The sequence below is a fragment of the Mirounga angustirostris genome, unplaced genomic scaffold (genome assembly GCF_029215605.1).
Source record: "Mirounga angustirostris isolate CCGP_5_RB_7025 unplaced genomic scaffold, mMirAng1.0.hap1 SCAF_4, whole genome shotgun sequence".
NCBI lineage: Eukaryota > Metazoa > Chordata > Mammalia > Carnivora > Phocidae > Mirounga > Mirounga angustirostris.
The window spans coordinates 62982257-62995889 of NW_026991712.1; the positions used below are offsets into that span (position 1 = coordinate 62982257).

General features: G+C 37.1%; 1 protein-coding gene across 1 annotated transcript in view; it reads right to left on the reverse strand.

Annotated features, from left to right (window-relative positions):
- LOC135364024 (uncharacterized protein C8orf34-like) overlaps positions 1–13633 on the reverse strand; it is a 111388-nt gene that overhangs the window by 53769 nt on the left and 43986 nt on the right. The window contains exon 5 of the mRNA XM_064587501.1: positions 8236–8312. Within this exon, the coding sequence (XP_064443571.1) occupies positions 8236–8312 (77 nt within the window). The remainder of the gene's footprint in view (positions 1–8235; positions 8313–13633) is intronic.

Here is a 13633-nt window from a genome sequence, read left to right on the forward strand (position 1 = left end):
TCTCTGCGGACGCACTGAGGAGCGGGCCCGAGTTCTCGGCTCCTCTGGGGCGGAGATTGGGAGGCCGCCATTTTCACGCTCCGCCTCCAAAGCTGTACGGAAAGCTCGCAGGGAACAAAAGCCCCGGAGAGCAAACCTGAGCAGATGACTTAGCCGGGAGGGGGCAAGGGCGGGGCAATTCCGCCTCCGGCAGAGACATTTGGGAACCACGGCAACAGGCCCCTCCCCAGAAGATCAGCGAGAACAGCCAGCCAAGACCAAGTTTACCGATCAATGAGAACGGCAGAACTCCAGCGCTAGGGGAATACTGCAAATAGAATTCACGGCTTTTTTACCATGATTCCTTAGTCTTTTAAAGTTAATTTTTTTTTTTTAACTGTCTTTTTGTCTTTTTATTTCTTTTTGAATTTTTCTTTTTCCCTTTTTCAAACAACATCTTATCAATCCCTTTTTTTAAAAAAAAACATTTTTATTTTTCATTTTTAGAGTCATATTCTATCCCTTCATAGTAGTTACCCATATTTTTGGCTTATATATATAAGTTGTTCTCTCTTTAAAATTTTGAGATAGTTTCTTCTAACAGATTAAAATATACCCTAAATCTCTAGTATATGGTGTTTTCTATTCCCCTGCCTGATCACATCCTCTCCCTTTTTTTTCTTTTTCTTTTTTCTTTTTTAAATCTTCTTCTTTCTTTTTCAAACAACTTCTTATCAATTCCTTTTATAAAATTTTTTATAATTTCCATTTTTACAGTCATTTTCTATCCCTTCATCATATCAACCCTTATTTTTGTACATATATCTTTTTCTTTCTTTAAAATTTTGGGAGACACTTTCTTCTAAAAGACCAAAACACACCCCAAATCTAGTGTGTGGCACTGATCTATATACCATATAGATCATATTTGATCACATTCTGGTTTTTCTTTTGTTGTTGTTGTTTTGTTTTGTTTGTTTTTGTTTTTATCTTTATCTTTTTCTTTTTTTTTTCTTTTTCTTTTTTCTCTCTTTCCCCTTCTTATCCCACTGCTTCAGGTCTTTTCTGATTTGTTTAGAGTATATTTTCTGGGGACGTGGTTACTCTGCTAGCATTTTGTTCTCTCATTAATCTATTCTCCTCTGCACAAAATGACGAGACGGAAAAAATCACCTCAACAAAAAGAACAAGAGGCAGTACCGACTGCCAGGGACCTACTCAATACGGACATTAGTACGATGTCAGATCTAGAGTTCAGAATCATCACTTTAAAGATACTAGCTGGGCTTGAAAAAAATATGGAAGTTATTAGAGAAACTCTTTCTGGAGAAGTAAAAGAGCTAAAATCCAACCAAGTAGAAATCAAAAAGGCTATTAATGAGGTGCAATCAAAATTGGGGGCGCTAACTGCTAGAATAAATGAGGCAGAAGAGAGAATCAGTAATATAGAAGATGAAATGCTGGAAAATAAAGAAGCTGAGAAAAAGAGAGATAAACAACTACTGGATCATGAGGGCAGAATTCGAGAGATAAGCGATACCATAAGACGAAACAACATTAGAATAATTGGGATCCCAGAAGAAGAAGAAAGAGAGAGAGGGGCAGAAGGTATAATGGAGCAAATTATAGCAGAGAACTTCCCTAATTTGGGGAAAGAAACAGGCATGAAAATCCAGGAAGCACAGAGAACCCCTCTCAAAATCAATAAAAATAGGTCAACTCCCCGACATCTAATAGTAAAACTTACGAGTCTCAGAGACAAAGAGAAAATCCTGAAAGCAGCTCGGGAGAAGAGATATGTAACCTACAATGGTAGAAACATTAGATTGGCAACAGACCTATCCACAGAGACCTGGCAGGCCAGAAAGGACTGGCAGGATATATTCAGAGCACTAAATGAGAAAAATATGCAGCCAAGAATACTCTATCCAGCTAGGCTGTCATTGAAAATTGAAGGAGAGATAAAAAGCTTCCAGGACAAACAAAAACTAAAGGAATTTGCAAACACAAAACCAGCCCTACAGGAAATCTTGAAAGGGGTCCTCTAAGCAAAGAGAGACCCTAAAAGCAACATAGACCAGAAAGGAACACAGACAATATACGGTAACAGTCACCTTACAGGCAATACAATGGCACTAAATTCCTATCTTTCAATAGTTACCTTGAATGTAAATGGGCTAAATGCCCCAATCAAAAGACACAGGCTAACAGACTGGATTAAAAAACAAGATCCATCGATATGCTGTCTGCAAGAGACTCATTTTAGACCCAAAGACACCCCCAGATTGAAAGTGAGGGGGTGGAAAACCATTTACCATGCTAATGGACACCAAAAGAAAGCTGGGGTGGCAATCCTTATATCAGACAAATTAGATTTTAAACCAAAGACTGTAATAAGAGATGAGGAAGGACACTATATCATACTTAAAGGATCTATCCAACAAGAAGATCTAACAATTGTAAATATCTATGCCCCTAACATGGGAGCAGCCAATTATATAAGGCAATTAATAACAAAAGCAAAGAAACACATCAACAACAATACAATAATAGTGGGGGACTTTAACATCCCCCTCACTGAAATGGACAGATCATCTAAGCAAAAGATCAACAAGGAAATAAAGACTTTAAATGACACACTGGACCAAATGGACTTCACAGACATATTCAGAACATTCCACCCCAAAGCAACGGAATACACATTCTTCTCTAGTGCCCATGGAACATTCTCCAGAATCGATCACATCCTAGGTCATAAATCAGGTCTCAACCGGTACCAAAAGATTGGGATCATTCCCTGCCTATTTTCAGACCACAATGCTTTGAAACTAGAACTCAATCCCAAGAGGAAAGTCGGAAAGAACTCAAATACATGGAGGCTAAAGAGCATCCTACTGAAGAATGAATGGGTCAACCAGGAAATTAAAGAAGAATTAAAAAAATACATGGAAACCAATGAAAATGAAAACACAACTGTTCAAAATCTTTGGGATGCAGCAAAGGCAGTCCTAAGAGGAAAGTATATAGCAATACAAGCCTTTCTCAAGAAACAAGAAAGGTCTCAAGTACACAACCTAACCCTACACCTAAAGGAGCTGGAGAAAGAACAGCAAATAAAGCCTAAACCCAGCAGGAGAAGAGAAATCATAAAGATCAGAGCAGAAATCAATGAAATAGAAACTAAAAGAACAGTAGAACAGATCAACGAAACTAGGAGCTGGTTCTTTGAAAGAATTAACAAGATTGATAAACCCCTGGCCAGACTTATCAAAAAGAGAAGAGAAATGACCCAAATCAACAAAATCATGAATGAAAGAGGAGAGATCACAACCAACACCAAAGAAATACAAACAATTATAAGAACATATTATGAGCAACTCTATGCCAGCAAATTAGATAACCTGGAAGAGATGGATGCATTCCTAGAGATGTATCAACTACCAAAACTGAACCAGGATGAAATAGAAAACCTGAACAGACCTATAACCACTAAGGAAATTGAAGCAGTCATCAAAAATCTCCCAAAAAACAAAAACCCAGGGCCAGATGGCTTCCCAGGGGAATTCTACCAAACATTTCAAGAAGAATTAATACCTATTCTTCTGAAACTGTTCCAAAAAATCGAAACGGAAGGAAAACTTCCAAACTCATTTTATGAGGCCAGCATTACCTTGATCCCCAAACCAGACAAAGACCCCATCAAAAAGGAGAATTACAGACCAATATCCCTGATGAACATGGATGCAAAAATTCTCACCAAAATACTAGCCAATAGGATCCAACAGTACATTAAAAGGATTATTCACCATGACCAAGTGGGATTTATCCCTGGGCTGCAAGGTTGGTTCAACATCCGCAAATCAATCAATGTGATACAGTACATTAACAAAGGAAAGAACAAGAATCATATGATCCTCTCAATAGATGCAGAAAAAGCTTTTGACAAAGTACAGCATCCTTTCTTGATCAAAACTCTTCAGAGTATAGGGATAGAGGGTACATACCTCAATATCATAAAAGCCATCTATGAAAAACCTACAGCAAATATTATTCTCAATGGGGAAAAACTGAGAGCTTTCCCCCTAAGGTCAGGAACGCGGCAGGGATGTCCACTATCACCACTGCTATTCAACATAGTATTGGAAGTCCTAGCCACAGCAATCAGACAACAAAAAGAAATCAAAGGCATCCAAATTGGCAAAGAAGAAGTCAAACTCTCACTCTTTGCAGATGATATGATACTTTATGTGGAAAACCCAAAAGACTCCACCCCAAAACTGCTAGAACTCATACAGGAATTCAGTAAAGTGGCAGGATATAAAATCAATGCACAGAAGTCAGTGGCATTCCTATACACCAACAACAAGACAGAAGAAAGAGAAATTAAGGAGTCGATCCCATTTACAATTGCACCCAAAACCATAAGATACCTAGGAATAAATCTAACCAAAGAGACAAAGGATCTTTACTCAGAAAACTATAAAATACTCATGAAAGAAATTGAGGAAGACACAAAGAAATGGAAAAACGTTCCATGCTCATGGATTGGAAGAACAAATATTGTGAAGATGTCAATGCTACCTAGAGCAATCTACACATTCAATGCAATCCCCATCAAAATACCATCCACTTTTTTCAAAGAAATGGAACAAATAATCCTAAAATTTGTATGGAACCAGAAAAGACCCCGCATAGCCAGAGGAATATTGAAAAAGAAAAGCAAAGCCGGTGGCATCACAATTCCGGACTTCAAGCTCTATTACAAAGCTGTCATCATCAAGACAGCATGGTACTGGCACAAAAACAGACACATAGATCAATGGAACAGAATAGAGAGCCCAGAAATGGACCCTCAACTCTATGGTCAACTAATCTTCGACAAAGCAGGAAAGAATGTCCAATGGAACAAAGACAGTCTCTTCAACAAATGGTGTTGGGAAAATTGGATAGACACATGCAGAAGAATGAAACTGGACCACTTCCTTACACCACACACAAAAATAGACTCCAAATGGCTGAAAGACCTCAATGTGAGACAGGAGTCCATCAAAATCCTAAAGGAGAACACAGGCAACAACCTCTTTGACCTCAGCCGAAGCAACTTCTTCCTAGAAACATCGCCAAAGGCAAGGGAAGCAAGGGCAAAAATGAACTATTGGGACTTCATCAAGATAAAAAGCTTTTGCAAAGCAAAGGAAACAGTTAAGAAAACCAAAAGACAACCGACAGAATGGGAGAAGATATTTGCAAATGACATATCAGATAAAGGGCTAGTATCCAAAATCTATAAAGAACTCATCAAACTCAACACCCAAAGAACAAAGAATCCAATTAAGAAATGGGCAGAAGACATGAACAGACATTTTTCCAAAGAAGACATCCAAATGGCCAACAGACACATGAAAAAGTGCTCAATATCGCTCGGCATCAGGGAAATCCAAATCAAAACCTCAATGAGGTATCACCTCACACCAGTCAGAATGGCTAAAATTAACAAGTCAGGAAACGACAGATGTTGGCGGGGATGCGGAGAAAGGGGAACCCTCCTACACTGTTGGTGGGAATGCAAACTGGTGCAGCCACTCTGGAAAACTGTATGGAGGTTCCTCAAAAAGTTGAAAATAGAGCTACCATATGATCCAGCAATTGCACTACTGGGTATTTACCCCAAAGATACAAAAGTAGGGATCCGAAGGGGTACGTGCACCCCGATGTTTATAGCAGCAATGTCCACAATAGCCAAACTGTGGAAAGAGCCAAGATGTCCATCGACAGATGAATGGATAAAGAAGATGTGGTATATATATACAATGGAATATTATGCAGCCATCAAAAGGAATGAGATATTGCCATTTGCAACAACGTGGATGGAACTGGAGGGTATTATGTTGAGTGAAATAAGTCAAACAGAGAAAGACATGTATCATATGATCTCACTGATATGAGGAATTCTTAATCGCAGGAAACAAACTGAGTGTTGTTGGAGTGGGGGGTGGGGTGGGAGGGATGGGGTGACTGGGTGATAGACACTGGGGAGTGTATGTGCTCTGGTAAGCGCTGTGAATTGTGCAAGACTGTTGAATCTCAGATCTGTACCTCTGAAACAAATAATGCAATATATGTTAAGAAAAAAAAAAGAAGAAGAAGAAGAAGAAGGTAGCAGGAGGGGAAGAATGAAGCGGGGGAAATCGGAGGGGTAGACGAACCATGAGAGACGATGGACTCTGAAAAACAAACAGGGTTCTAGAGGGGAGGGGGGTGGGAGGATGGGTTAGCCTGGTGGTGGGTATTTAGGAGGGCACATTCTGCATGGAGCACTGGGTGTTGTGCACAAACAATGAATCATGGAACACTTCATCTAAAACTAATGTTGTAATGTAAGGGGATTAACATAAGAATAAAAAAATTTAAAAAAAAAAAAAAAAGTAGCTATTGTTTAGAAATTATGTTCAGGGTCCTGATATTAATTTATTTCTCCATGTATTGTTTATATTCTGCATGCTTCCAAAAAGAATTAAATAGTTATTTTGACATTAAATAGAATTGTAGAATTTTTAAGAACCCAAAATCTAATGATGATAAGTGAAAACAAGTAAAATTGGCTTAGAACAAATTTTTGTGTTAGGAAAGCACTATGTAAACACTGAGAAAAGTAAGTAAAAATCTTTCACAGCTTGAAATCACTGAGAAGTTTTCTTCCCCTTTTTGGGTTATTAGGTATTATTAAGCAAGGAAAATACTATGGACAGGATCTATCTTGATTTTAGAAAGTGATTAGGAAAAGAATCTAGTAGGATTCTTTTATATATGAGGGAGATACAAGGATTTTGGTGAAATTCACAGAGGAATAAAAAAAGGTTTGCAAAAAGTAATGAATGAGACATTCTCACAACCTGAATGATGACATGCTTTTATCATCATGAGATTGTCAAAACATACTGAATTTTATAAATGTCAGAAAGTTCCTTTAAAAAAGCTAGTAAAATCCCAGATTATAATCCAAAGATAATTTATATTTGATCAAGTGCATACCCCATGATACTCTCTGATGTGGGAACATTATCCAGAACCCTGGGCTTGGTTGTGGCAGAACCCACACTTTACAGGGGACTTGGCAAACAAGAATATGCTCAGAGAAAGTATCAGAGGTACTGAAGTCTTTGAAAACTACACAATGTAAGAATTTGTTGAAAGAACAAATTGTGTTTGGGCTGAAAAAGAGTCTCAGATGAGAGATGCTAACAGCTTTTAACATCTGAAGATGACTTAAGAGGAAGGAGAGAGGCCTCAGAAGAAACAAATCCTAATACTTGGATCTCAGACTTTTGCCTCCAGAACTGGGAGAAATAAATTTCTGTTGTGTAAGCCACCCAGTCTGTGGTGCTTTGTTATAGCAGCCCAAGCAAGCTAATACAGAGACTATTGTTGTATATAAACCCAGTTTAAATATTAAATTTAAGGTAATGCAAGACTGCGTAGTCATTTTTATAGCAACTCAAATTATAGACTTTACACTTAGAATTCACAGGTAGATTTTATTTTTTCTGTTTATTCTTTTAACAAATTTCATCGAAAATCTTAAACCTAATGGTTTTTTTTCTCAATCCACTCTATTGAAGAGAACTAGTTTAACAAAAGGAGCGCAAGGACTTCACAACCAATTAACAGCAAGCTTAAGTTATATGTAAACTTTCAGGATATGCAAAACATTTCATTTTTATCAAGATGTGTATAGTTAATGAAGTTTAGAATGGCAGCTCATAATCTTTTAGAATATTCATGTGCACAAGCCAGCAGTTAATAATAGCAGAACATAGCTTTTTCTAACTCATTCAAATCATCTGCCCCCGGGGCGCCTGGGTGGCTCAGTCGGTTGAGCATCTGCCTTCAGCTCAGGTCATGATCCCAGGGTCCTGGCATCGAGTCCAGCATCGGGCTCCCTGCTCAGCGGGGAGTCTGCTCCTCCCTCTGCCCCTCCCCCTGCTTGTGCTCTCTCTCTCTCTCTCTCTGGGTCTGAAATAAATAAAATCTTTAAAAAAAAGTCTTCTGCCCCAATTGCTGAATGAGCTTAGTCCCGCTTTGCTGTATACCTGTAATCAAGCACTCAGCATGATGGTGTAGGGATATACTGAATGCACATTTGAAAATATTTTTTAATTTAAAGAATATTATTTCCTATTTCTTTTAGAATTTCCTATTGGTAATATACATTAGTTTTAGGAATTAAGAAAAAAGCAAGTAAATGAATGTACTTACAGGTCCTGTTAATTTAGATGCTTTCTCAAATTCTTCACCCTCTTCCATTAGTGCTTCTTCAGTCCCGGCTAAAGAATCTATTTTTACAAAAAGAATGAATAAATTGTTGTCAAATATTGCTTACTAACTCTGTGATATGTAAACCTATTATGAGAAGGATATGAAAGTGACCAAACTGGTTCTTGAAAAATAGTGTTTGTGAGTTAAAATAAACGGTAGAATGCTGTTTATTTAATTTAAAGACAACATATGAAAAATGTTAAGTATTTCTAATTGAGAAGGACTCGATGAAATAAAAAATGTGTGACAGCTGCAGTTACGTTTGTCAGAGCAAGCCTGTTTTTGGCATGATTTAGCTAACTGTTGGAACTTTTATTAACGTCCATTTTCTGGCTTGTAATTTTATATTTGTTTTATTTCTCCACTGTCTCCTTTTCTTTCTTTTTTTTTTTTTTTTTTTTTTTTGGCTACACAATTTAAGCACCAATTTGTGTTCTCTCTATTAAATGGAATGGCAAATTCTGAAAAGTTTAGAGAAAGGTGTATCCCATGAAATGGTAGTGGGTTTTCCATTTTAAGTATCAAGTGGGACGTCCTGATTACCTAGCTTGACTAGATTTGAGGAGTGGGTGAGTATTGACTTTCTAATATGTGAATAAAATGATGGCAACCCTTTCCTTACATCTACTGAGTTACATTAATTACAACAACAAGGATTTCTAAGGGTTATAAATAATTCTGCAATAAGGATAGATATATGGAACATTAGAAAAAGTCTGTGTTTTAATAACCTTCTATTCGAATTCCAAAAATCAGTTAAGAGGAAAGTATTTTAAACCACTGGAAACTTTTAAAATTGATTTCTTATATTTATTAATATTTGAAAGAGCCATATGAATCCCTCAAGAAGAACTTCCTTCAGATTCACATACATATGGAGGTAGATTTTTTCCACTGCGTAAAATGTGCACTCTGGGAAGAAAATAAAAGCATTAAATCCTTCAAAAGCTTAATGGTCACCTAAGACTAGAGAGACAGTGGAAAGCTTAGCGCAAATCCATAATCATAGCTTTTGAACCGTGGAGCTCTGTCTCTAATAATTCAGAGTTTTACATTCAAAGGAAAAATTACTAAATCCCAGGGCACACTGTTTATCTAGATGTAAATGTAGATATTTTTAGAACACAGAATTCTTTCCAACATAAAACTAACTTTGGAAGAACAACATACTTTCTTGAGCCATAGATAAATTTTAAAATGTTACCTACCACCCTTCCAAACAAAACAATGACAGCCAAAAGAAGCAAATTTTTGTTGATAAAATCAGGATAGATGATGAGAATTACACAAGCTCAAAAATATTAATCCATTTATGAAGAATACTTGAACCCCTACCTACTAACACCCAGTTGTAAGGGTGACAATACATTGATTCTTTAAATTAGAATGTATGAATTAGCATAATTTAAGTCCTGCAAGGCTGAATTATATTCTATATAACTGTGAGCAAATATTAGTGTAATTTTAGTATTCACTATTTTTTGTTTCACTTATGTATTAAAATTAAGTAAAATATTGACTTAATAAATAATATTAAAATGTTCTATTCTACATTACAAAGCAAATTACATATACAGAAGAAGAAAACCAACCCTGTTGTAGATTTGTTGATTTTTTAAGTTAGAAATACTCACTATTCTCAAGTTTTTCTCAGAGAGTTAATGATTTTATTTATTTTTAAAGATTTTATTTACTTATTTGAGAGAGACAGAAAGAGCACAAGCAGGAAGAGAGGCAGAGGCGGAAGGAGAGGGTCAAGCAGACTCCCTGATGATCGGGGAGCCCCATGAGGGGCTCGATGCCAGGACCTGAGCTGGTCAGATGCTTGCTTAACCAACTGAGCCACTCAGGCACCCCCAGTTAATGATTTTAAAAAGTACTGTTATTCTGTTTGATTTTTCTTTTTAATAGATTTTATTTATTTATTTGAGAGAGAGAGCATGAGCAGGGGGAGGGGCAGAAGGAGAGGGAGAGGGAGAAACAGACAGCAGACACTTCCTGCTGAGCACCGAGCTGACTCTGGGTGTGGGGGGGGGCTCAATCCCAGGACCCTATCCCAAGAACCAGAGATCACGACCTGAGCTGAAGTCAGATGCTTAAATGACTGAGCCACCCAGGCACTCCTGTCATTCTGTTTGATTTTTAATGCATGTATGTACTAATCAATTCATTCATCCATTTACTTGTGTATTTGTATAATCATTTAATTCAATTGTATGCCAGGCATTCAACTTGATGCTTTCAAAACAAGTTGACCAAAATAATTTTCTATGACTCTTTCTCTCTTGGAATATACTTGAACACCTTTACAATATTAATTTTTTAAGAAAAATGAACATTTATAAAGGGAAGGTAGTGGTAACTTTTTATGGTTTTACATTCTGTTCTGTTCTTGTCTTGGTTGAATTCTTCCCGGCTATTTGTGCCATATCCAGTGAGATCTACAATATAGTGAGGTCCATTCAACTTAGTGTAGAAGGACAATGGTGAAGTGCTGCCAAAATATTGGCAAATTTACATATCCATATTAAAAGTTGTTAAATTGAAAGAACGCTTCTAAATAGTCCAAATCTAGTGCCAGAATATCAGTCTAATATACCAGTAGGGACAATAGACATCATGAAAATAAAATCTTCGTGTTTAATGCCTGGAGGAGTACATTCCATTTTTTAAGTGTTCTGAGTGCATTGCTTATTAGCAATAATTGGTGGGTGCATATGTGTAAGCTATTTTACTCTATTCCAGAACAATTTCTTTATAACAGTATACTTACTGTACTTAAAAAGTATAAATGATTTTCAAAATTCAAGCAATAAACTCTTTGAGCTTTTTTCAATCACATGGAGGTGGAAATGAGTATTTAAATTTCTCAAATATTAGAATTTATCTTGTCTTTTCATTTTAAAGAAGAAACCAAAACACAGAAAGACAAAGTGATTTTGTCAAAATCTAACAGTATCTGGCAGCACTGGGCTGAGAAACTTAGCCAATGCAGTTGACTGGGCACACAGGTAGGAACCTAGAAATCTGTAGGGTTTATCACAATGTTTAGCGATATCCAACTTCTTTCTCTCATTAGTTTTACCTTTGCTGTTTATGTCACAACAGTTTTTTTTTGCAGAAAGTTACACCTATTCATAGAAATATGTATGTTTATTGAGCCAAACTCAATGTGGATGCACAGTTGACATAAAATTCACATCCGCACATTCGGATAATGCCAAAAAATATTTAATTACTGAATCTAGTGATCTAACTTAAGTGGAAAAGAGTGTATTGAATCAGAAACATATTTTGTAATTTGCTGATTCAGTTTACTAAAATTTGAAAGTAAAGAATTCAGGATATAAGCAGTTCAAGAAAGGAGCTTAATGAATATTCCCCCCCCCCCCCGCCCCAGCCCAGTGGATGCAATGAAGTATAATCAACCACGTATTAGTGATGATGCATTGTTAAAATTTTCCAAAAAATTTAAATCCCTACAATACTCAGTTATTATGCAAATGTGATTGCTGAAGGATATATATCTCCTTGGTGGATTAGTGGATTCCAGTGGTTTTGACAAAATTAAAAAATAGTAATGGGCCAGTAATTAAACAATGTCTGCTTTTTGTCTAGTTTTATACCAGGCATGATGGGGAACACAAGAAAGCCTCAAGAAGCATATAATCCAATGGAGCGAGAACAACACACAAGAAGTAATTCAAAAACTATTAGGGAAAAAGGAAAAAGAAAACTGGTGCAGGTTGGACACCAGGGAGACTTGACATGATCTTAGAGCATAGAATCCGAATGGGCAGAGGGGAGGAGAAAGAATTCACTATGAATCAAGGAAGAATGGCTTAAGTAAAGGTACACATGCAAGACCATCAATGAAGAGAAGCCAGGTTGACGCCAAACCTAGGATGTCAAGGAATGGCCAACCTGGGTTCTCCGTGTCGCTAGGGCCACATGGTTCAACTGTCATTGTCAACGTTAAAGGTCTACCATGGGAGCGTATCATCTCATTAGTACTACAAGAGATTTCAGTATAAAGAAACTATTATCATTTCTTGTCTTGTGCTACACTGGCACTGGCTTATGTTCCCACAACACCTTGTTTTGTTTTGTTAAAATTTTATTTATTTAAGAGAGAGAGTCAGAGATAGCGACAGAAATAGCAAGAGGGAGCACAAGCTGGGAGGAGAGGGACAAGCAGACTCCCCACAGAGCAGGGATCCTGACGCGGGGCTCGATCCCAGGACCCGGAGATCATGACCTGAGCAGAAGGCAGACGCTTAACCGACTGAGCCACCCAGGCGCACCAACACTTTGTTTTTTAATGTTTAGTGTTGTTAATATTTGACATGTAAAAAAGTATATATAGTTGACCCTTGAACAACACGAGTTTCAACTGCATGGGTCCTCTTACACATGGATTTCTTTCAATAAATACAGTGCAGTACTATAAATATATTTTCCTTATGATTTTCTTAATAACATTTTCTTTTCTCTAACTTACTTTATTGTAAGAATACAGTATATAGTACATATATAAAATATGTGTTAATCAACTATTTATATTATTGGTAAGGCTTCTGGTCAACAGTAGGCTATTAGCAGTTAAGTTTTTGGTGAGTCAAAAATTATACTTGGATTTTTTTTTTTTAAAGATTTATTTATTTATTTTGAGAGAGCGAGAATGAGAGAGAGAGTACATGAGTGGGGGAGGGTCAGAGGGAGAAGCAGACTCCCCGCCGAGCAGGGAGCCCGATGCGGGACTCGATCCCGGGACTCCGGGATCATGACCTGAGCCGAAGGCAGTCGCTTAACCAACTGAGCCACCCAGGCGCCCTATACTTGGATTTTCAAGTGTGCGAGGGGTTGGCACTCCTAACTCCCACGTTGGTCAAGGGTCAACTGTATAAAATATATATATATATTTTATGTATATATACATATATGTACATATATGTATATATAGTAAAAATATATATAGTATATTTAGTTACAAAGCACAATGGTAAACAGCCTCAAACCACCCCCTAAGAATTAGAACATTTCCAGTAACCTGCATATACCTGTGAGCACCTGCCTTATCCCATCTCCTTGCTTCCCCATCCCCTGAGGATAACCACCATTTTGAGTCTTCCATTCCCTTCTTTAAATATAATTTTATCATTTATGTATATTTTCCTAAAGAATATATTATTTAGATTTGCTAGGTTGAGCTTTATAAAAATGGTGTTCTACGACTTGCTTTTGTTCAATCAGTATTATGCTTTTAAGACTCATTCAGTTGTGAGCGGTAACTTGCTCATACAGATTGAGAGACCCACTGGCATTTTCAGATCAGTTG